This window comes from Sphaerodactylus townsendi, linkage group LG01 (assembly GCF_021028975.2).
Source record: "Sphaerodactylus townsendi isolate TG3544 linkage group LG01, MPM_Stown_v2.3, whole genome shotgun sequence".
Taxonomy (NCBI): domain Eukaryota; kingdom Metazoa; phylum Chordata; class Lepidosauria; order Squamata; family Sphaerodactylidae; genus Sphaerodactylus; species Sphaerodactylus townsendi.
This window is the reverse complement of record NC_059425.1, coordinates 126,974,080-126,999,313: the sequence shown is the minus strand read 5'-3', so window position 1 is coordinate 126,999,313 and position 25,234 is coordinate 126,974,080. Positions and strand designations below refer to the sequence as shown.

At 41.8% G+C, this 25,234-nt stretch overlaps 1 protein-coding gene across 2 annotated transcripts in view; it reads left to right on the top strand.

Moving 5' to 3' along the window:
• GRIK2 (glutamate ionotropic receptor kainate type subunit 2) overlaps positions 1-25,234 on the top strand; it is a 656,874-nt gene that overhangs the window by 183,071 nt on the left and 448,569 nt on the right. For both annotated transcript variants that reach the window (XM_048493884.1, XM_048493875.1), the window contains exon 3: positions 24,510-24,686. In XM_048493884.1, coding sequence (XP_048349841.1) covers positions 24,510-24,686 — 177 coding nt within the window. The remainder of the gene's footprint in view (positions 1-24,509; positions 24,687-25,234) is intronic.

The following is a 25,234-nucleotide window of genomic DNA, read 5'->3' as shown; positions in this document are numbered from 1 at the left end:
CTCATACCTGAAATATGCAAATACAGTTCATAACAACTGAACTCTGTGAAGTTGACTGGCTCCAGGCCTCTTAACTGAACTCTGTGAAGTTGACTGGCTACAGGCCTCTTTCTGCTGAAATGGAGCCTTTTCTTCCTTATTTGGAAAATCTGAGCTCTTTATCTCCCCCTAATGGACCCTGGGTTACACAAACAGAGCTTTAGCTATAGCACATACAGTTGTATACAAATACCATATATACTTGAGTATAAAACCCGAATATAAACTGAGGGGGGATTTTTCAGCATTAAAAATGTGCTGAAAAAGTCGACTTATACATGAGTGTATACGGTATTTCTCCCATCCAATCACACAGCTCTGACTTTTGGTTTCTCTCTTCTGCGCACCCGCCATTTTCCGTCAGTTAACTTCTCAGTGCCACCGGCCATTTGCTAAGTCCTGGAATCTATGCTTTGCAGATATCGCTTTTTAGCTTATAAAGTTCATGATTCAACTCAGTGTTTCCAACTAATTCCAGTAGTATATAATTTTCTGGATTTTTAAAATTTTCAATGAGGTGTCTTCAAAAACATGAACACAGATGTGATTCTCATATTGTACATGTCTTAGAAGACATCTCATTGAAAATTTAAAAAAACTGGAAAATAGTATATTGCCAGAATTGTCAGGAAATGCAGAGTTGAATTGTGTACTTCAGTGATGGCGAACCTTTTTGAGGCCAAGTGCCCAAATTGCAACCCAAAACTCACTTATTTATCCATAAAGTGTCTGCGACGAATTTAAACTGAATACTGAGGTTTGGTTTAGAAAAAAACAGTTGACTCGAGGCATGCTTTTACTCAGGAGTAATCTTGAAATTTGGTAGTCAGTGGCTTTGCTTTGGAAGCAGCCATACAGCTCTTCAATGGGTGAATCACTGACCTAGGAGGGTTTACTCAGAAACAAGCCCCATTGCTACTTAGCAGGCTTTCTCCCAGGTAAAGGATCGTGCTTTAGTTCTTCACACGAAAATCAATGGGTTTAACAGTGCTTAACAAGGTTACCTACACTGCTTCCCCAAAACTAGGTCTTAGGGTTAATGCTAATAATCAAGCCCAGTGGCCCAAGCCAGCCTAGATGTGTGGGGGGGGGGCACTCTGTTTGCACGTGCCCACAGAGAGGGCTCTGAGTGCCACCTCTGGCACCCGTGCCATAGGTTCGCCATCACTGGTGTACTTTATAAACTAAAAAACAGCCAGCACTTATGCCCACAGAGCAAACATCCTGGTGGATCATTAGTGAATGCCATGTAGAACAGAGGAGTCAAATGACAGAAAATGGTGGATGTGAAAAAAAGAGAAACTGAAAATGGGTGGAGGGGAAAAAACCACCATCTCCTCTGATGCTGCCTGGACAAAAAATGAGGTGAAGTTTTTAAATAGGTCCCTGCCTTATTTTGGTGTGCAGAAACAGCCACTGTTACTTCCAACAGAGGGGCCTGCAATAGAGAGAGACTGGCAGCTCCATTACTTTGGTGTCCTGTCAGAACAGTGACCGGTTCCACTGGAGAAAATAGCTGTTTTAGAGTGTGGACTCTATGGCATTATACCATGCTGAGGTCCATCCCCTCCCCAAGCCTGCCTGTTCAGTTTCTACTTTTGAAACGTCCAGGTATTTCCCAATCCAGAACTGTCAACCCCTGGGTAATAGGTTTAGCCTGCCATGCTTGTCCTTTTTTTCCTTTCAAGGGTAATAATAGCAGTGTCGGCACGCACATCCAGAAGTTTGGTTCTGATCAATAGAATGCCATCGTTGATGGGGTTATATTTCTTCTTATGTTACACTATAGCCTGACTCTGAATCAGGGGTCCTAAGAACTACAATTTCTATTGAAAAATGCTGGGATTGACCTGATCAAGTGTTTTTCAGCAGCTTGTCCGGTGTGGCTCTATGTCCCGAGGCTGAGTTCAAACATATATTTCTGAACAGAAACAAGAAAGGATTTAACCCCTTGACAAAACATAAAAAAGAATAGTTTGGAATTATACTTTACGTTCCATAATTCAACAGGGGTAAAGGAAAGCTAGATCCAGGAATGTATGTTCTGATATATTAAAGTATGGCTTTTATCTGGCAATCTGGCAAAAATATAGCTATGTTTTGACATCTCAGAAAGTACAAAATATAATTTAGTCTGTGACCTTTTCTTTCTTGATAAATTTTAATAACATATTTTTATCTTATATTTGTCACAAAGAAATATTTATTGAAACTTTTATTTGTCAGCTGAGCATGAAATGCTCCAGGTATTGGAAATAAACTACCCTTTTTTAGGGGAAACAAATGCATTTAACTGCCAGGCATACAAAATGGAAGTGACTGAGGCAGAGACTTTCTCACACTAGATAAATTATGTATTAGGCACAGAGTGTATTGAGGGGATGTGATCAGTCTTGGATCACAGTTTTATCTCACTTTGGGAAAGGTTCATTCAGTGGACAGAGCAAAAATGTGAGCCTGGTAACAGAAGGATGTAACAGAAAGTCACTTGAATCATTAAGTGCTGTGTTGCTGTTTTTCTTACCAGGTATACTTTATGGAATCCTGAATTGCAAGCTCTTAGAAGTATTAATTTTGTTCATTGATGCTGGACCACTTGGACTGGGCAATGTAAACATTGAGTCCGAAAGCATTATTGGCAGTAATATTTATTGCTTTCAGTGATTCAAAAGTTCACAGAGATTGTGAATGTGGGAGTTGTATATATTACACATTTGTCTGGTGTAAATATGCAGTGCTTTGGCCTATACACTGCTCTTTTAGGATAAATAATAAGATTTCGCAGAAATAGAGGGGAACATGTTAACTTCAAGATTCTTTGATTTTACATTCCATGATTCAACATTTTAAAAGAGATAACGGGTATTTTTTTTAAAAAAATTACAGATGGGACTTGCACAAAAAGACTATTTTGAGGTCATATCTGTATATGTAATGATTTTGTCTCTGTGAAAAATGCAAAGCTCTATCCTGACTGAGAGAATGTTGAAACTCAAAGATGTGTTGTGATGGCAATGAGGAAGTGCACTTTGAGAAACAGATGGTATTTGATTGTATTTGAGTTTACACTCCGCTACAATTCTCTTTTGTCATTTGAGTGTTTCTGATTTGCTAAGAAATTTTTAAAAGGAAATAAAATCTGACTATGCTGAAGAATAAGCTCCTAATAGGTCCTGTGAACCAAATGTTCATGCAGGTACCCTGTTTCCCCGAATATAAGACATCCCCTGAAAATAAGACGTCGTAGAGGTTTTGCTGAAGTGCAAAATATAAGGCATCCCCCAAAAGTAAGATGTAGCAAAGTTTTTTGTTTGGAAGCATGCCCGACGAACAGAACACAGAAAAATAAGAAATCCCCTGAAAATAAGACATAGCACATCTTTGGGAGCAAAAATTAATATAAGACACTGTCTTATTTTCAGAGAAACACGATATAAATTACAGCCATGGTTTTTTTGTTTTGTTTTAATGAGCTACCTGTGAAATGTACCACATTGGTAGATCAATCCTCATAATTATCCAGTTGCTCTATTCCAGGGGTAGGGAACCTGCGGCTCTCCAGATGTTCAGGAACTACAATTCCCATCAGCCTCTGTCAGCATGGCCAATTGGCCATGCTGGTAAAACTGATAGGAATTACCAGATTCCTGAGCATCTGAGAGTTTCCAGGCTCCTGCAATTCTGCTCTATTCCTTTAAAAGTTAATACTGAGGGTCGGGTGACTTTCCACGATAGAACGTTATGTTGCAAGTGTGTTAGTGCCATTGACATAAATAGAAAATCCAGCTAAGAATATATGACATATTCCTTAGCTTCTCTAATTGGGATATGGATTTCTTTTTCAGCCTTGATTCAAACATTGTTCTTTTCTGTACAACCATTATGAGACGTCTTTTTAAAAAATCATCTGCTCGGCCTTTTTTTTTTTTTGGTCTGGATAGCACAGACAAGTAAACCATTTGAGGAGATGGTGGGTTTTTTATCCTGCCTGATCTGCAAGTTCTCACTTCATTTTCTCTTGTGCTCCATGTTCTGCTGCTTGAATCCTTCATGCTGCCAGCCATTTGGTAAAGTTCCCCTGGGACGTTTGTTCTGTTGGCATTATGCTGGGCACATTTTCAGTAAATAAAGTACCTGTATGGGCTCAGCTTCTCTTACTAATTACAGCAACATGTTGTTTTCCAATTTCTAAAAACATTTTTGGGAGGTGGCTTCGAAGCTACAAAGATTTGTATGAGAATCAGCATGGATTCTCATGTTGACTCTTTGTCGTTTCAAAGCTGTCTCTCCAAAAATTCATTTCCTTTATTCACTGAAAAGGTTCCCAGCCATGATGCTAGCACAGCAAATGTCTCAATGGAACTGCCCCAAATTGCAAGTGGCACGGAGGATTCAAATGGCAGAACATGGCAGGCAGGAGAAAGTGAAAGTGAGAGCTTGCAGATCTGGCAGGAAAAATAAGAGGTTTCCTACTCTCTGCACAGCAAGCAGGAAATTTCTTGTCCCCGCCTTGGGGAATAAAAATCACTAGTTTAGCTTTTTTAAAAACAAACAGGCTGAGCTGAAATAAAACTTTTTTTGAGGGAAAAAACTATATGGACTTCCTCCCCAAAATGCTTCTTTTAACATCAAGACATTTTATTTGTGTTGTACAGAATCACTATTGAGGCAATGGAAGTGGTAAAATAGCATAGTGGAGAAGTAGAACAATCCCCTCCACTCCACTGTGCAGAAAGTTTTCATTTGAATGCCCAGTTGTGACAGGTTTATTTTACCAATTGCTTGCAAATAGAAATAGACAAGACTTCTATGCAAATCACCATTTATTTATGTGAGTGGTCTAATTTACAGTGAGTCTCTCTGTGTGGTGCAGGATGAGGGGATCACCTCACTAGCCTAACCATTTGGTTTCAACATTCTCCCTCTGAATTTTGAGTTTCTGTGTTCCTTAAGAATAATCTGTAGTGCTTGTTGAGAATTAAGTAACTCTGCAAAAAAACCTGACTAGTCAAATACAGGGCTTGGATTTATCTAATCCCTACGTAGATACGGATATATTTTTTTCGTTAAGAATTTAATGGCTAGATATTTAGCAGCTGATACATAATTGTTTAGTAATGAAGACTAATATGATAATTAGTTCCTAATTACTTATCCCCTGGAGTGGGGGAGTGAAAATCTGTTTTTGGTGGAAAGCACATATGCATATCTCATATGATTTGCTTTTGAAGTCTATGTCCTTTGAAATTGTGCTATCTTCCATTAGACATGGTGTACAATTACATTGTTTTTTTAAAATCTGTGAATTGTTCAACTTCCTCACAGAGCATTTTTTTCTCATGTGGGCATCTCAGTTGGCATAAAACAACTTGATAATAGGGTATTTTGAATGACGAGAGAACAAGCATGCATTTAATATCTTGGAAGCGCTTACAAACGAGAATGAAGAAAAGGCTGCCTGACCATCTTCTGAGTATAGTTTATTAAAGTATTATTCCTTCTTCTTTCTGTATTGTTCTTGAGGTGGCTTCCAGTGGTTAATAAAAGTATCAGGAAAATTATCAATAATTAGTTGAAACACAAAATACCTGAGCAGTAAACTCTAAGATCTATAAGAGAATCTAAGGGAGGGAGAAGGGAACAACCACTCCCTGCTCAAAAAAAACCCCTATTCAATAAACAGTCTGAAGAAGAAGAAAAAAGGCTAGTCTCCTGGTGCGTAAAAATGAGATTCAAACCTATGTGGGAAGAACCTACTAGTGGTCCCTGGCCCCTCGGTGATGCGGCTGGCCTCCACACGGGCCAGGGCCTTTACGGCTCTGGCCCCAGCCTGGTGAAACACTCTTCCTCCAACTGTCCGGGCCCTTGGTGAGTTCCGCAGGGCCTGTAAGACGGAGCTGTTCCGCCAGCCTTTGGAGGAACCGGCTGCTGATGGTGCCCCCTTCCCCCCCCCCTTTCATGGCCCTCTACATCTGGGCCGTTTGTCATTCAACGGGACTTGCCATTCCTCCCTCTTGGGAAGAGGATTTTGAATATGGAACTGCTGGACACCCTTTATTTTTATGCTAGTATTTTAATATTGTATTTATGAGATCTAGCTTTTACTGTTTTATCGCTGCTTTTAAAGATTTAGCCATTTTATGTTATATTATGTTTATTGTACACCGCCCGGAGCCCCTCGGGGATAGGGCGGTATAAAAATCATCATCATCATCATCATCATCATCATCATCATCATCATCATCATCATCATCATCATCATCATCATCATCATCATCTAGGTTCCATAACAGAGAAAGCCTAGTGGATTTTTCTTAGGATGAAAGGTAAATATACAGTAGAAACTCTACAGCTGATCTTTGCTATTGGGCAGGATTGTTTGGAAATTCAGGAGAGGAACTGGAACACAGTGGTAGAGCATCTGTCCTGGCTGCATGAGATCCAGGTTTCAATCAGCAGTCTTTCAAGTTGAAAAGAATCAAGGACTAGCTAATATGAAGAATCTGTTCTTGAGAGCTGCTTGCCAGTCAGAATGCACAATACTGACCTTAATAGTTTCACTTGGTGTAAGGCAGGTTCATGTGCATTTATATGGTATAGATTGGAGAAAACCTGACTTCTGTATATTATGGAAAACACAGACAGTAATCCATACATATCATTCCCGCATGTTCTCCTTCCTGCAGATACTTACATCTTCAGATAGGGGGCATACTGACCCCCAACATGTTTTTTGGCAGACTTGAAACCCCCCTTGGGTCTGCAAAAAAAATCCAAAAAGGTTTTTTTTAATAAATAAACAAGTAAATGGGGAGTTTAAATCCTTAAAAAGTAAATAAAGTATTCTCTGCACATGTGCAGAAATTGGACCTACCTTTGTTGGCTACCAGCATCCTACACCAGCTTGATTGAGCCTGGAGCTGCTGCAGGCATCCCTGCCAGTCCAGAGCAGATGCTGTATGGTGTCAGGTGCCAGGAAAGGCTCCAGGCCTGCCTGCTGAAGTAGCAAAATGCTTAAGATAGATGAGATCAGGACCGTGGGGTGGTGGTCTCAGCAAATGAGCCTGGAACAACTCCTAGCTTGCCTGCTGATATTGGGACCATTTGTAGGAGTGTGCTGACTTCAGCAGGGTCAACAATTGGTGTGTGTGTGTGGGGGGGGAAGAGATAGGATCGTCCCACATGTTTTGTGGGCTCCCACTTGTCTATACACGAATAGTGAAGTTGGCCACATATGAGAATACTTAAATCAAGTGAATGGAGCAGTGAAAAGCAAGACACATCTTTCTACAAACCTGATAAAGGTGGCAGGCATGCAGAAAAATGTGAATTTTTTAAAAAAAATCAATGGGGGTCTAAATCCCACCCAAAATGATAAAACAAGCTTGAATTAACAGATTGTCTCAGTGGCCATTGCTAGACAGCCGCCAAATTTCATGTTTGGTTCTCTCAGCAAAAGGCAGAGTATTTTATGTTTATTTTGAGGGTTTTCTACCTGTGAGAGCTGAGTGACAGTACTGAAGTTAATGTACCAAGCCTAATAGGCCCTGTGAGAGAGAGAAGTAATCCATTAGTCAGAATACCATCTTATACAAGGAACTGAACTAACTGAACCATTTAAATAACTGTATTATCTGAAGAACATCTAAGCTTATAGAAACTACCAAACTTATTTCAGTCTGTGCCTGAAAACAAATATGCCAAAGATATCTATTGTGAATATATATTTCTGATGCATTATCCATTCCTTTCACTAAGTTATTAATCTCCCATTCCCATCCCTTATCTTGTCAAATACATATTTTGTTCTGTTCAAGTTTTATATGAAGGGGTTTGCCAAGGAAGGTTTTAAAATAATAGGCTTTTTTTACCTTCTAGTATAACAGGGCTGAGGAAAAGTACTTCTTGACATTAAACACTACAATTTCTGAAGCATCTCAGTCCCTAACAGGGAAAAGATGGAGAAATCTGACAAGCCTGGGCAGTGAGTTGTTTCCCTGTCTAATGTTAGGAAGGTATGGGGGTTCATCACACAAGTCAAATGATAGCAGGTTGCCAGGTGACCTAGGGTTGCCAACTTTTAGATAGGACTTAGAGATCTCCCATAGTTACAAGTAAACTCTAAAAGTCTGTCCCCCTAAAAATGGCTGTTTTGGAGGGTGGACTATATGGCATTATACATTGCTGAGGTCACTCTCTTCCCCAAACCCTGCTCTCCTCAAACTCTACCACAATCTGCAGGAATTTCTCATCTTAGAGCTGGCAACACTAGCCAGCCTGATCCCAATAAGTCCTTCCTCAGAGGGCAAAATAGGTCTGGAATGGATCCTGTACAGATAAAAAGAAAGAGGCTATAATAATGTAAGCTGTGTTGGTCCCCAATGTGGAGTTCTAATCAAACTGTGACTAGCCCAAGGTCATCCAGCAAGAATGTAGGAGTTGGGAAACAAATCTGATTCACCAGATAAGAGTCCACTGCTCATTTGGAGAAGAGGGGAATCAAACCGGGTTCTCCAGATAAGAGCCCACCTGCTCTTAACCACTGCCCACCTTGAACAGTGTGGGGAACAGTGGTTGTGAGGACACATGGTGTACAGAGACTCTGGCACATTCAGGCAATAGAATGTTGAGAGCCCAAAGGATTAATATAGAACACCACATGATTGGCTAGAGAGAACTGCAGAGGATTCTTGGAGCACTGAGAGTTCTGAGGGAGAACTGATTTGAACACCAGAGGGAATGGGTGGTCTGTTAGAGCTCTGTTCTATGGAGGCTAAGGGCCAGTTCTAAGTGAGTTGAGCTACTCTTATTAAATGCCAGGAAGGACAGATTTAAGTTAGGGATCTGTGCCAAGGTCCTGGAGCTAACCATAAGGCAGTAACACCGATTAATCACACTGGTGGCTTGGTTGATTTTCTCTGAGGAGAACCCACTCAGATATGAGACAGTGAAGCTCCTGAGGTTGGTTGAGTTTAAAGAAAGAATAGATTGGATTTTCTGGAGGTAAGCCACAAGTCCATTTCTGATAAGCATCTTGTGTGATAGACACTCTACAGGACAGACTATCTTAGAGTTAGTGTTTAAGGAACTGTGTAAGTTACACTTACCAGACGGTGAAAATTAAGGTTTTGTTAGCACATTAACTGGAGAGCCATACAGAAAACTGAACACACATCCTGGTGGGTCCTTAGTTTGTGGAGAATTTAAATGATCGTAACAAATTTAAGGCACTAAAGTTAGTGACCTTTGAGAACCTTGCATCAACTATTAAAAGATACTGAAAAAACTTGTAAAATTGTAACCTCTCAGAAACTGGCTTCTTGTATGTAATTTCAATTTTATCCTTTGCCAGAAAAACTTCCTGATTCATTTCTTGTAAATAGAAACTTTTTATTCTTTGTTTAAATGTTACAAGCCTCTGGTGCCAGTTTATTATTTTTTCCTGACAGAAAGAAAAGATTATTTTGGCATCCATACAGATCTGCTATTTTCCTGTCTGTGAAATGCCCCATTTGAACAACTGAGGACCATCCTTACTGTTTAATTTAATTTATAAAGTGGGAAAATGCAAAGTGTATGCACAAAATATAAATTACCACATTCATGCTACTGCATTGCATATTGACAAACAAAAGGATGACTCAGTCAAAGCCTAACTGACCATTAGAATTTTGGAGGGAAAAACAGTGGAATGGGGGAAACCCAGAAGTAGATAACTGCACAAAAAAGGGAAAAAAAGAAAACCCTCCTACAGTTTAGGCGGCATAGTAGAACCTCCAACTGAAAGCAATCTTACTGTTCCCACTTTGTATCTCAAGCATGAATTCTCCCTCCCAATGTGCAATCCCTCCTGGTTTCGTAAACATGGCTGAACCAATCAGACTTTATATATTTATTAAGTAGCCAGTAGACTGTTGTTAGCTCATTGTTGAGACTATATAGGACATGTCCAAGTATTGACACATGCTGGCATGAAAGCTTTGTTTTGTTACACTACTGAACAGAACTTCTGTATATAAACACATTATATAAGAAAGTATGCTTACAAGAAATTGTTGATCTATGTTGAATGCCCTTTCCACCTTACTGGGACAATATTTGCCATATGAAACAGATCAATGGGGAAAGTTGATATTTAGCTTAGATTTATATGTGAAATAATTGGTATTACTTCATTTCAAAAATCAAATTGATGCATTTAGGTTTAATTACAATGTTTTAAACTTTCTGTTACAGTAAGCTATTTATATAAATTGAAACTTTAAACAAGTTTGACAGGAGTAGGAATGGAAATTTCACACTGGATGGAACAGGGGCTTAGAATGCAATCATATGCTTAGCTCCTACTGTCTTAACCATGACTAATCAGAAATCCAGTAGTTTTGATGGATAGCTCAAGGTTCACAAAAGTGATTTGCTAGAGGCAGCTAGGCCTCCATCAGTTTCACAGAGAGAAGATAAGAAAGAAACCTTCTAAAACTGTGTCCTTATATCCAAGGTTACCTAGAGAGAGAGATGTAGAAAGCATAAGCTCCTTTTAAAAAACACAAAAACAAAAAACAAGACTAACTTCTTCACAGACACATGCATCTAATGCAAGCTCAAACAGGAAATATTATGCAGTACTAGTTTCTCTAATTGCATGCTTTCAAGAGATGTGTGCTGGCCAGACATACAAGACTCAAAAGACATGTGAGTGCCCGCATTTCCCCTCAAAAACTGTAACAAGAACAAGACCCATAGAGGGAGAAATTAGCATGTTCTCCAGCCAGATAAACAAGGGATCTTTCCCCATGTATATAAAGCTTTTATTCCTGCATAATATTACAAAGAAAAAAGGAACTGATTCTAAGTAAATTGGGTATTTATTAGCTAGTTCTCAGACATGCAGGTAGAAATAGACCAAAACTGCCTTTAAACATTAACACCATGAATACAAGTGTACATGTAAACCCCAAATAAAACTGCCGTCTCCTTCCCAATAAAACACACACACACACTCTCACACACAAAACACTGAACATGGGGGAAAGGAATGAGGGGGACGGAAGGAAGTGAGAGTTGAGAACTGTAAGGAGTCCATAAGGCAGAAATTCAGTAGAGAAGAGCCTGCAAAGCCATTGCAAGGGCGTTCAGGAAATGGAAGAAATCGGTCACACACATTTTATGAATCTGGGTTCCTCCTATTATGGGGGAAAATGCCATAGTTTGGCTAGGGATCTGACTTTCTCAGGCTGAGCCCAAGACATGAAGCTTTAATTTGATTGGGCAATTTGAAAGTATTTGTCCCCAAAATTCAAGAGGAAGAGTGAAAATGACAACTAATATTCCAGGGTGAGGTCATTCATGTGTATCTTTAGCATATTGACAGGGAACTAGAGGATTGCAGTAAAGGCTGATGGCTGATCCTGGGTGGATGGGCTTGAACGTGAGCTGAAGTGGAGGTGATACTTTCCTCCATTAACTGGAAACGGCCCACTCTGATGAAAACATCCCTTGAAGCATATGATGGTATTATGCATGTTGTGGAGCTGCCTGGTATGTAAATACCTGATCCTGCCTTTGTGCTAGTGTAACCTCTATCTGTGGGTTCTGTGGGCCAGAACTTGAAATGAGTTTGCAACAACAAATTTTAAAAACAAAATGGTTTACTTTCTTAACATATAACATCAAACATCAACATTTATATCACACTTCAAGGTCCTGTTCAAATTTCACTTCAAGTCCTTCTAGTTACAGTCTTCTGATATTGCCAAGTCCAATTCTTCCTGCAAGTAGGTTGGCTCCTGAAGACTCCAAGGGTTTGGTGAACAGGATTCAACATGATGAAGGTTTCCAGGAGAACTCTCACCCATTACAAACACAAAAAAACCCCTGAAACAATAAACTCCAACATTTACAACATAGCAAAAATAAACAACTACCTTCCCACTAGTTCCCAACAACATTGCAGTTACCTTAACAAGGTGTTAAGGGCTTATACAAATCAAGGTCCGAGTCTGGTAGCCTTGTCTCCTCCAAACAGGATTTTCCAGGACAGGATTTTCCAGCCACCGGTGTGGGAGGGGGTCACATTGGCACCGACCCCCTCCGTGTGCAGCCTGGGGGTCCACCTGGATTTGTCTCTCTCAATGGAGACCCAGGTGGCCCATATAACCCGGGTTTTCCACCTCTGTCAGGCCCGACGGCTGGCTCCTTTCCTCTCCCAAGCGGACCTAGCCACTGTGATCCACGCAACGGTCACCGCCAGATTAGACTATTGTAACTCGCTCTACGCGGGTCTTCCCTTGCGTTTGATCTGGAGACTAAAACTGGTCCAGCATGCAGCGGTGCGCCTACTCACAGGCAGTGCCATCTACGATCATATTCAGCCTGTGCTGCGCCAGCTGCATTTGGCTCCCAGTAGAGTTCCGGATCATCTTCAAGGTATTGGTGTTGACCTTCAAGGCCTTACGCGGCCTGGGACGCTCGTATCTTCGGGACCGCATCACCCCATATGTCCCTGCACGGCCTCTTCGTTCAGTGGAGGCCAATTTATTAGTGGTCCCTGACCCCTCAATGATGCAGCTGGACTCCACGCGGGCCAGGGCCTTTACGGCTCTGGCCCCGGCCTGGTGGAACACCCTTCCTCTGGCTGTCCAGGCCCTGCGGGACCTTAATGAGTTCCGTGGGGCCTGTAAAACGGAGTTGTTCCGCCGGGCCTTTGGAGGGACCAGCTGCTGACATGGTGCCCCCAGCTGGCCCTTTCATCTGGGTCTACTATCCAATGTGACTCGCCGCCCTCCTCCCCCTCTTTCCCGGGGAGAATTTTAAAAGTGGGGTTGACCGGACGCCTCTATTATTACTATTATTACCATTGTCATTGTTATTGCTGTTACAAATCAAGGGCTTTTTAATAATTTATTTATATTTATAATTTATGTTGTACACCGCCCAGAGCCCCTTGGGGATGGGGCGGTATAAAAGTTTAAACAATCAATTAATCAATCAATCAATCAATCAATCAATAAACTACATGAGCTCTGCAGCCTCTTGCTGCTTTTAGTCTCCACCCCTTTCTGGGTCAACCCATTTTGAGCATGGGGGTTACACTAGGATGTACTGTAGACATGGCAGTGAGAGGCACTTTCTGAAGCTTATGCCAAGAAGTTCTCCATTGTGCCCTTTAGGTTTTCCAAAGAGCGGATTGGGATCAAATTGGGGATCTCAACTGAAAAGAGGAGAGGGGACTTACAATATCACTGATACTTGGCTATAAAACCTTACTATCTTTCCTCTAATATTTTAAATTATTTCACATAGAAATATAAACTGGGTATGTGCTGGATATAAACTTGTGGTGCAGCAGATGGAACATATCATTATCCAAGAGGAAGTAAGCTGGCAGCAAGTTCTAGTTAGATTATGCTAACAAGGGGGAGTGCCTTCTTTCCTAAGGGTCTTTTCCTTGTCTGTCTGAAGAATGCTACTCTTAAGTTTTTTCTTCTCCAACTCTTTCCCTCAGCTTTTAAGGCAGCTAGGTTTATCTCTTTTCTTTCTATCCAGTTTGTTAGTTCTATAAATAAAGCTTTTGTTACTCATAATCAGTTTCACGGCCTGACTCCTGCATAGACACTCGACCAAAGCAGCCACATTTGGAATACTGCACACATTTGTTGCTACTCTAATCATATTGACTCCTAGGCATTGGTCTATTTTGATTGCCCCAGCTCTAAAAGATCATTGTCATTCTAGAGAAGGCATCCAAATGATCCAAGGATAACCTGTTTCCTTTAGGGTTTTTGTTAGTTTTTAAAAGGTGTGTGTGATCCTGGTTGTGGTATGATCCTGCTTATAAAAATTATGAATAGTGTGAGAAAAGTAGATAGACATTTATTTCTTTTAATGCTATAACTTGGGATTATCCAGCTAAAATAACTGCTGGCACATTCAGACCTGACAAAAGCATTTTGCCTCACAATATATAATTAACTTATAGGATTAGCTGTCATAAGCTGTGATGGTGGCTGCTGGTTCAGAAAACTTCAAAAATGTATTAAACAAATTCAGACAGGATCAGTCAATCAATAGCTTTTACCCATGACAACTAAATGGAACCTGCCTTTCCAAAGGCAAGTTCTGAATACCAACTACTTGAACAGGCAGAGAAGGGCTATCATCTACCTCTATGCTTCCCGGAAGCATCTGGAAAGCTACTGGTGGAAACAGGATGCTAGATTAGATAGGGCAGTGATCAAATCCACCAGGGATATTACTGAGGCCCTTTATGCACTTCTCAGTTCTCTATAGACCATGCATTGGGCAGAGAGCTATCTGGAAGGGGGAAGATTTCAGAGACCATTCAATCTTTAGTGTTAAAACCCCTCACACAAAAACACAAAACTCTTATCATCATCTTGAAATGGCTGCCCTAGATTGCTGTGTTGTGCTGTGGGTTGGGAAGGTGGGAGCAGCCAGAAAATCCTAAGCAAGCTTAATGCTTCCTGATTTCCTCCACAAAGAAAGTGAATGGGCTAGAAAAGTCATGCTTTAATAGGTTTCTAAAGCTTCTATGCTCTGGAATACAGTGAATTCAGAACTGGCTTAAAAGAGCACGTAACAAAAAAAAAATTCAAGGGAAGGTAAGCTGGCAGTGGGGCAGACCACAAATACATAATAAGCCTGAGTTTCCTTTTAAAGGGCAATTTCACAAATTCCATTTCAAGTGGACACTTACTATAGCTCCATAATGCGTACTCACTAAAAAGAATTGTTCAGTGTAGGCATACTGATTTGGGGTGATACCGAGTTTTGGGGTGATACCGAGTTTTAAAGGAGTGATTGTGACTTTCTGCCATGCACAGGCATGGTTTACATACAGTTTTAAAAAGTCATGCCATTTGAAAAGGTATACAGTACTAGTGGGGCCTGGCCATGCATTGCTGTGGCAATTGTCCTTCTCATCACAGTCCGCAACCCACACAGATGTCCATGCAGGTCCAATGATCCCCAGCATAGCCTTTTGGGGTGGTCAAAAGGAATCTCTGTTTCCCTTTTCAATTCACATTGTTATATGGTGGTGTCTTTTTTTAGTATAAGATAACCCTTTCCATTCCACAACGGAACAGTCCAGAGTGCGAATCCCGCTGTCCATGAGGCTGACATGCACAGTCCTGGCTCAGGGAAGGCAGAACTGGGGCTAGGAGGCTATCCTAGTCAGGCAACAGAGGCAGGGTGGTGAGGCGCTCAGATCGAGGTCAGCTTCCTGGGTTCTTAAAGGGCCACGTGTAAAAGAAGCGGAGCCAGTAGTGTTGGTTCGCCCCCACCCCACAGATTTTCTTAAAAGAAAAAGGCAAACTCCAGCTCACTTTTAGTAAAAGAGCTGTGGCGAATATGGGTGAGGAAGTGGGTAAGTGGTGGTTGGATGTGAGGGAGGGCAGAGTGAGGTGTGTGAGGATGAGCTGGATGTGTATGAGAGTATGTGTGTTGTGTGGTAGCAGTGGGTGAGGCACAGAGAGTGAAAGTTACCTGCGTGTGAAGAGGGGGGAATCCCACCTGACATCTCACATGGCAAAGTGTGTACGTGTTTCACTTCCACTCTTATTACCTAACAGTATTACCTATTTACTGTTTTCTCTGCTCATCTCTGGCCATCTGCTCAAACATTGTAAGGGCATACCAATGCCACAGGCCACAGACATGCTGCATGAACATTCTAAGGGTGACAGTTAAACACAACCAGTTTCATGGCCTGGTGTGCCAGGAAAAAGAAATTTTACCTGGCTCAGGTATTGAATTTCAGCAATGTGAATATCTGAAAACCTGCCCATATAGAAAAGGCACATCGAATGAAAATTTGAAAGCAATCCATCTAGTGGTTTCAGAGTTAGAGCACGACTCACAAATGGATGGTTTGCTTTAGATTGAGTGATTGTCTTGTTTGTCTTTTAAGTGTGGGAAGATATTACTCCCATTTGCGTGAATGTAAATACCACTCTGCAGCTGCATAACAAACAGCATCATTAGCATTAGAGAATCCTCAGTGGGCCTGGAAATGGATACTTCAAGAAATGGACTATCAACAAAAACATAACCAGCTACCCCTTTGCAAGCATATCAAAAACCATTATGGGTTGAAAAGAAAAGATTGCCAAGTTAAGTGGTTCAGTGGAGTCTGCTTTGAAATCCACTCTTTACCACTGATGGAGAAAAATGCTGTGCTGACTGAGAAGTCTAATGCTTAAGGGCTCCCCAATGGATCATAATGGACTGGTAATCAAAATTCTGTTTTCTGTGTAAGCATTAATGGTTTAGGCTATCCAACATCTGCAGCAAGTGCCTAGAAGTACTGTAGGCTGAGACCGAGACGGAGAAAGATCTTGGGGTCGTAGTAGATAGCTCAATGAAAGGGTCAACCCTGTGTGCTGCAGTGGTTAAAAAGGCAAATTTATGGAGATTATTAGGACAGGGTTTGAAAACAAAATGGCTGATATTATAACCCCTTTGTGAAGATCTATGGTGCAGCCTCATTTGGAATAACTGTACACAGTTCTAGTAACCATCTCAAAAAGGACATTACTGAGCTATAAGAAGTACAAGAGAGAGCAGTCAGGATGGTTAGGGGGTTGGAGCACCTTCCCTATGAGGAAAGTCTGAAGAGTCTGGGACTTCTCAGTTTAGAAAAGATGCAACTAAGTGGAGAGTTGACAAAAGTGAATTCTGCACAGTATAACGGGTTGCAATAATTTTAAAGGAACCCATTTTACCTTTTCCCATTTACATGTGTGCCCTTCACCTGTCCAGGCAATGATTGGAGCCCGTGGAAACAACCTGGGTTGCTTTCGCAGCTACGCATGGAGATGCTTCTTCATTTTTTATTTCCTGCAACACATGCATATCTACGAAGCCATACAAAAATGAACTCCTGCAACTCTGCCAATCATCCCACAATATGATCAGCTGCACCTGTGTAGCTGCGCAGGTGCAACAAAAAAGAAAAGAAAAAGGGACCTCCCTGCAACAGGTGGGCAATAATGAATGTGTTACTGTAGATTGGTCATACTCACTGCCGTGGGGAGAAAACATCCCTGGGGACTTTATACTCTATCGCATGCTTACAGAATCTGCCCACATCCTGCTGGGTGACCTGCACAGAATGGCAGTTAGGCAGATTCTCCCTGACAGTGGACAGTGCAGAACTTAAAGGGAATGGGTACAAGGGAGGGAAATAAAGAGTTTCCTGCTTGTTGTGTTTGCACAGGAGCTCCTCCGACCCAGGATTGTGCAAAAGGATGGCTGGTTTACCAATCTTCAAAAATCTTGGGTTGAGGAGAATAAAGTAAGCCAAACTCATTTTGGGAACAGGATCTGTATAAAGTCCCCCCCACCCCCCACCCGCCGGCTTGTATAACATTCTACACCCGTTATATTTGGCCTATACAGAATCCACCAAAGAGAACTTTTTTTATCTCTTTTCCAAAATATTAGAACTCAAGGGAATCCTGATTCAAAGAAGCTGATGAGCAGTGGGTTCAAGTGAACAAAATAGAGGTGATGGGCTCTCCTTTGTAAATTTTTAAGCAGAGGCCATCTGACAACAGTGTTGATCTTGGGCAGCCATCTGTGTGTGTGTGTGTGTGTGTGTGTGTGTGTGTGTGTGTGTGTGTGTGTGTGTGTGTGTGTGTGTGTGTGAGAGAGAGAGAGAGAGAGAGAGAGAGAGAGAGAGAGAGAGATTTCTTGGCTACTTCCACATAATGGTTTGTCCCCACCCTGGTTTCAAAAAGGCAGTGCTTTTTTGAAATTTCGCAGTAATTGTCTTGTTGCCAGGTTTTATCTCATCACCAAATACTGCCCCTAGGGAAGAGAGGAGTCTGAGGAATGGCATGAGGAGCACCTGCAGCAGGAAAGGGGAATTGATAGAAATTGCCAGTTTTGTCTGGGTCCAACCCAGTATGCCCAATTACGCTATTTCAAGTTCTCCTAAAGAAACACTACTACACAAACATTTCTTTCTATAGTGTCTTACTGCCTCAAGTTGTTAGGTGGCACAGAAAGAATACTGTGTTGTAATATTAACAAATGAGAAAACAAATACAACTTTACCCTATATTTTTTAACTTTAATATTTGTTAAAAGGTACCGCTTCTCCGTGCCTATTGGAGAGACAATGACTGCAATCTAAGAAAGCAGGCAATTTAAGGACTATCATGAGGCATGCAGTCCAGCAAAGTGTTTTGCTCAGCCATAAAAAGCAGGAAGGAAATATGTGGGATAACCTGTTTTGCATAATGTAAATAAGTATGTGTTCCTATTTTGCTGCCTTCTGTAGTCATGGTCCATTAACATCCTGGCTGAAGGAAATGTTGAATGGTAAATAGGCAGCAACATTTACAATCTGCTCTGGCAAGTAGTAAGTTTGCTGCAGTACTCCATCAGTGTGCTGATTCACACACCCCAATCCATTTTTATTCTTTAAGTCATAGATATTAGTCTTGTTAGGATTACGAGTAATGTTCAGAAATGTTTATTGCCTAATTCCAGTTTGCCCTGAGGCCCCTTTTATATTGCTCAGAGCATGCATGGGGACTCTTAATGTGGTGAAAGCAATATTTCTTTTAAAATTATGGTTGCAATATATTTACACTGAGAAAGAGTGTAGTTTTGCCTTCCAACATTGTACTTTAATCTCCCTGACAAAATATATAGAATATATAAATCTAACTAGTGTTAGTTTTTCATTTTTTTCCTCAAGTTTTTTAATCAGTTGCAAGTGGTGACCAAAAGACATTTTATTTTGCTTCCCTCAGGGAGTAGAGGAAACCATGTCTTGAAAAGGTCTGGTGAATATATCCTTCTGTAAATGGTGTCAGTAGTTTCCTCCTTGTATACACATAGATTTCCAGAGTACCTCAACTGAGACATTTTCCAGGGTTTTTTTACTCTGAATTCAAATGGGGTGTCAGGCCACTAAATGGAGATAGAAGGAGGCAGGGATGTAGTGAGGATGAGGGCACAATTGTTGTCCTTGCACAATGATGCAACTTCTAGCATGATGTATTATACCTAGCATAAAGGTATTGACCTTTAAGGTCCTACGCGGCATGGGGCTTTCATTTCTGCGGGACCGCATCACCCCTTATGTCCCGCATAGACTGCTACGTTTGGCAGTGGTGGAACTGCTGGAAACCCCTAGCCCTGCGACAATGCGGCTGGCCTCGACCCAGGCCAGGGCCTTTATGGCTCTGATCCCTGCCTGGTGGAATGCTCTCCCTCCAGCTGTCCAGGCCCTGCAGGACCTTGGTGAGTTCCGCAGGGCCTGTAAGACAGAGCTGTTCCACTGGGCCTTTGGCGGGGCTAGCCGCTGGTCTACCGCCCCCGCACTGAGGCTGCCAGTTTTCCATCTTAGCAGGGCCTTGATTCCATCTTGGGCCCTGCCTTTCCCCTCCCAGCCTTCTTGATTGGGCGCCAGTAGTACATTGAGGTGTAACAACGTTGTACTGGAGTGATGCTCTAGCTCTCACCATAGGGTTTTGGGCTGAGTGCTAGAGTGTTGCCACAGCATGATGCCTCCACTTTCCAATCATGCTGAAAATTGTGTCATTGTGTGTGGATAACATTTCTGCCCCACCAGAGGTGTATGGGGGGGAAATGGCACCTGGAGACAAGCCTTCCCCAGGCGCCCCCCCCCTTAGCCTCCCTGAGCTTCCCCGGTGAAATGTAAGATGGATATTAATGTCCACATACATATATGGACTTAGAAGGATTTTGTTTAGTAGCTTCCATCCTGACATCAAACTTACAGATCATGTCCCTGATGCAATTCCCACCAGGTACTACAAACAAATACAAATACAATACCTTTAATGGCATATAAAAAGTGGTAAAATACAAATCACCAGGTACTAATTAAGTCCAGTGCACATATTAGGACAATTTGTATATTATAAAATATTGGACCAGAGTCCTTAATTGTTTGTGAAATCCAACAGGAGTAATTGTTCATATCTTATTAAGAATTTTGAATACACAGGAGGAAGATAATCCGGGCGTGCACAAAGAAAGCATTTAAATATTTTGGCCATGTCTGTTTTGGATAAAGGACCCACTTCACTGTGCTAGTGCCAGTTTGGATATTTAATATGAGGTCCAAAAACTGTGTTGGAAATCAGACAACTCCCACATCTGCCTCCCTCAAGCTGTTAGACAGAGATAGGCAGTGGTTTGGCTGCTTGTCTACTTCTGAATTGCAAGATTTATTACTTTTCTCTCAGCTTATCTGAGAGCATGTGTTGCATGCCTTACTTAGATTATTAATAAAGCTATCATGAATAGGCACAACAATGGCAGGCAGATCAACTGTCTAGTTTGGATGGAGCAACATGACTCATGACAGTCTTTTGGAAGGCAGCATCTGGTAGTACTATGGCTCTGGAATTCATTGCTTGTCCCCACCCCCCAGTCCATTTTATTTCGCCTGCTGATATTTTCTTCCTATCATGACTTGGATAGCCCAATCTTGTTATATCTCACACGATAAGCAGGGTTGGCCCTAGTTAGTACTTGTATGGAAGACATCAAGGTCTCCATAAGTTGGCTGCACGTGGATGGCACTTTCCACTGCCACACTCCCTTCCTTATTAGGAGAAGTAAAAACCCATGTGGTGGTGGCACTGCTTTTCACCCCACCCTCCTTTTATTAACCAAATGTAACCCCACTTTTCTCCCACCAACGCTAGTTGATGGCAGAAAGTATGGGGCCAGGGTTGGTTAATGAAAGGGGTGTGTGAAAAAGAGACAGTAATGGTTACGCCATTCAAATGAATAAAAAATTATGCTGAGCTTTTATAAATAAAAGGCAGTTAGTTTATTTGAAGACGAGCCAGGAGCAAGACAGATTGAGATCAGTGTGGGAATCCCTGATGAGCATGTTTGAAGGATTACAAGATTGGGAAGCTGAACTCTTTTACGCTGGTTCAGTTCCTTTTCCAGGTACAAATGTTCCTATTTCCTACTGTGTTGAATTGTATCTTTTTTGCACAAGGCAAGAAATGTCTCCGTAAGACCTATGGACTACAGACATCACTGCAGAAATTCTGTAGGAAACAATTAATTGGCTTTGTGGTGCTTGGCTGTAGCTTCCAATTCAAGACAGTATATAGATGTCTTAATAGTCGTGTGGCTGTATTTTGAACAGAATGAAAATCTGTGGAAAATTCTAAAGTATGGAGTGGAGAAATATTATTATCAAGCTTGCAGTGTAAATGGCCTTGGTCACCCTGAAGGATGACCTGTACTGGGAGAGGAACAGGGGGGATGCCTCTCTATTGATTCTCTTGGATTTCTCAGCAGCTTTCAATACCATCGACCATGGTATCCTCCTAAAGTGGCTCTGGGGATTGGGTCCAAGGGTCACTGTTCTTCAGTGGCTCTCCTCATTTCTCTGGGGCAGAGTTGGGAGAATGGAAGTGGGTGGTTCATGCTTCCAGCCCTGGGAGCTTCATTGTAGGGTGCCTCAGGGCTTGCTGCTATCTCCCTTGCTTAATATCTATATGAAACTGCTGGCTGCAGATATCAGGGGGGTTGGATTTGGGTGCCATCAGTATGCTGATGACACCCAACTTAATCAGGTGAGGCTCTTCGGGTGCTGGACACTTACCTGAAAGTGGGACAGGACTGGATGAGGACCAATAAACTGAAGCTGAATCTAGATAAGGCAGAAATGCTGTGGGTAGTGGGATCCTGAGTCCAGGAAATCATGGAGCACCCAGTGCTGGATGGGAAGGTATTGCCTCTGGTGGACCCGGTGCAAGATCTGGGGATGCTATTGGACCAGCCATGTCCCCAGAAATCACAGGTGACAGCGGTGGCCAAAAGTGCCTACCAGCAGCTCTGGCTGGTTCACCAGCTCCACCCATATAAAGGAGTGCCTGGCCTTGTGCCGGTGCTTGCACACCACCCCCAGTTACACCAGCATTCCAGGGCATTCCAGGGGCATTCCAGGGGGCAGGGCAGACCTTAGTCAGCCTCCAGACTCCTCTTGACCTCCAAACACTGATGAAGGTGCCAACGGAGATAATCATGGCATATCTCTATTCTTCCCTATGGGGGAGTTGGAGGTTTTTTAAAAAGCATTTTTGGACTTTCCATGCCATGGAAAAGTCCTGTGGAGTGGAAAGAGAGGTGCTCAAGTGGTGCCGTCTACATCTGCCTCAGCTCTGGATTGAACTGCTAAAGTCCTTGAAGTCTCTTGCTCGCATGTCTCTATTGTACAATTAAACCTGCTTGCATGGACACTTTTTATTTAATAACGACTAAGTGGCAAATCAGAAAATCAAAATCCCCTCTTCCAAATTGTATTGGTCAAACAGCATTTTGCTCTTCTATGTTAGGTGGTAACTATATTTATCAAGCAGATGCATTAATCTCCAGCATTCTGCTGCAAAACTATTTTTCAGTGCCTGCTGAAATCAAAATACCATCTGCTTTCATGCTGCAGCTTCATATGGTTTAATAATCTAAGGCTTGGAAACGAGCAAATACAGAGATTTTGATATTGTTAGATTCTCCAAAATATTAATATAATATAATATAATATTAATCCATAGTTAGCTTAACTATGCCTGATCTTCATATTAACATTATTCAGTCAACCAATTTCCTCATTTCCTTTTTTGTTTAATATATTACTTGGCTATTATCTAGGGACACTGCTACCTTGTTGGATGCCTGTAATTGTGTGTATCTCATGATTATCCTCCAAGCTTTCTTTCCTGCTAATTTCTAATTATATTTACATATTTGTAGCATCTTATTGTAACAATGATACTTAAATTTAGAGATCTAAATTTGTACCACAAGCTATCTATAACGGTTTATCACTTTTTCTCATGATATGTAGAGTTTCTGTTCCAAAATTATTATTGGAGCATCCATTTCCCAAGGATTGGGGTTTAACAAGCTTCACCAGCAGGAAAAAAATTATTTTCTCTCTCTAGTTGTGAGAAGATAAAATAAAGAAACAGTTTATGAAGCTAAACTCCTTCAGGGATCTGATAATATACAAATCAGGAATGGTATAAGGAACTTATGAAGTGCGCATTATTGAATGCAGGTTGTTCTGCTCAAGTTATTTACACTCTGTGAATTCCATTTGGCTCATCTCCTATACAGACAGACCTTGGCAAAAAGCAAAAGCATATCTTTGAATTGTCAGAAGGTTGCAGTACCGGTCAAATGCAACACAACAGCCAGCAGGTGTTCTGGACCTCTGGCCCACATTGATGGTGGAGAACAGGAAGAAAACTAATATGCATGCATAATAATCAAAATGATGCAAGGGGAAAGTTCCATGCCTTCTCAGCATCTCTTGGTTTGCAATTTTTAAGGTGGCAACATGCATGTGCATTCCATGTATTCTACTGAACTATACAAAGTTTTCCCCCAGAGGGGAAAATAATGCCTCCCCGGACCATTTCAGCTCAGAAAAATTGTTGGGGTGGGGGGAGTGGGAGTGAGGCCAAAGCCTCTTTTTTAAGCATGTCTGTGTCTCAATTTTAAATGGAGCCTACATGAGTGGGAATTGAGTTCCCAGTGGGGAACTTGCAAGTGCACATTTGACTGAAAATCAGAGGGAGAAATTTGGATACAACCTGTGTAAAATTGGCTCCTTGTTTGCTCTTTTTCAGGGTTCCATGGAAAAAAAGGGGATTTATCTTTCACCAGTTAGAAAGTGGGCAGGGGGTTATGAAAATGCGCCTTCCAGAAAAGTCCAAATCAATTAATTATTCTAGGATTATGTGGATTTTGCATCAAGCACTTTTAGGATCAGCATGGACCTTTGGGCCATACACACCAGAAGTGATCGATATAGGGTGGAATGTCCCTGAAATATATCAAGTGTTACATGGGTTTTCTATTATCTTTTCCAAATGTGGTACTTGTCTTGGCTATGTGGCAACCATCTAGATGCCTAGATCTTGATGCTTAGTTGTCGTGCGCCATCAGGAACATTGGTCAGCTCAGATCATGGCAACATTTTTCCCAGCTAAAAAGAGAAAGGGCTCATTTTAGGGGTGGTTTTTTTTTTTGCAAGCCCAGGATCATCTGTATACTTCTCTTCTCTTGGACTCAGAAGAGACTGTGAGCTGACCCATTCCAAAATTCCCCAGCCCATGACTTTAGGCTGCTTATGCAAGGATTATTTGTTATATTTGGGGCATTTCAGTTCACAGGATTTTGACAGCTGCAGGGCAATCCTATTGTCTGCCACAATTAATAGCAAAACTGTCCTACTATGGGGTCCTGCAATGTTTACAACTATTTTTCTCATTACAGTTTCTGACCTACATTAATCTTGGGGTCTGGTTTTTATATTTAGGTCATAATGAAAAAATAACCTAAAGGTATATATTTCAGTTACGTGTAATGTGTACTGTTGCATTATTTTTGCTGACCTTTTCCTTGTTCTTTTTTCTGTGCCTTAATTTCTTTAGGGGGTATTTTTGAATGTGTGGAATCTGGCCCAACGGGAGCAATGGGAGCAGAGGAACTAGCCTTCAGATTTGCTGTGAACACAATCAATAGAAATAGAACTCTGTTGCCAAACACTACATTAACATATGACACACAGAAGATAAACCTCTATGACAGTTTTGAAGCATCAAAAAAAGGTAAGTTTTTAAAAGTTTTCGAGAGATGTAGGTGTTTGCTGGGCTTTGGCATCAGTGTTCCCATTTAAGGGGAATAAATTTTGATCCACTGCAATGACTTTCCTCACATGAGCCCTTTCCACACACGCACGGAAACGAGCCTCCACCGGCATAATTTATGCTGTTGGAGTCTCAGTGGAGGCTCGGGAAGTGGCCCTCACTCCCCCCCAGCTGGAGAGGCGGCTACGCATGAAGCCACCTGTCGGTCAGCCCCTTCCACTGACCTTCATGTCCAGCATCGCTCTGGAGGGCTGCAGGGACCCACCCATGCTGCCTTCCGACCTCCAGGGGTTGGAGGGCAGCGTGGGCAGGTCTCTGCAGCCCTCCAGAGTGACGCTGGACATGTAGGTCAATGGAGGCAATGGGGAAAGCGGCGTCTTCCCAGCGGTGTGGTTCGCACTGTGCTGACGGGAAGACTGCGCTTTAAAGCGGCGCCTTCATGCCGCTCCCGGGCAGCCAGGATGGCATTGTTGCGATGCGTGTCTGCCATAATGTCAGTAACCTGTTTT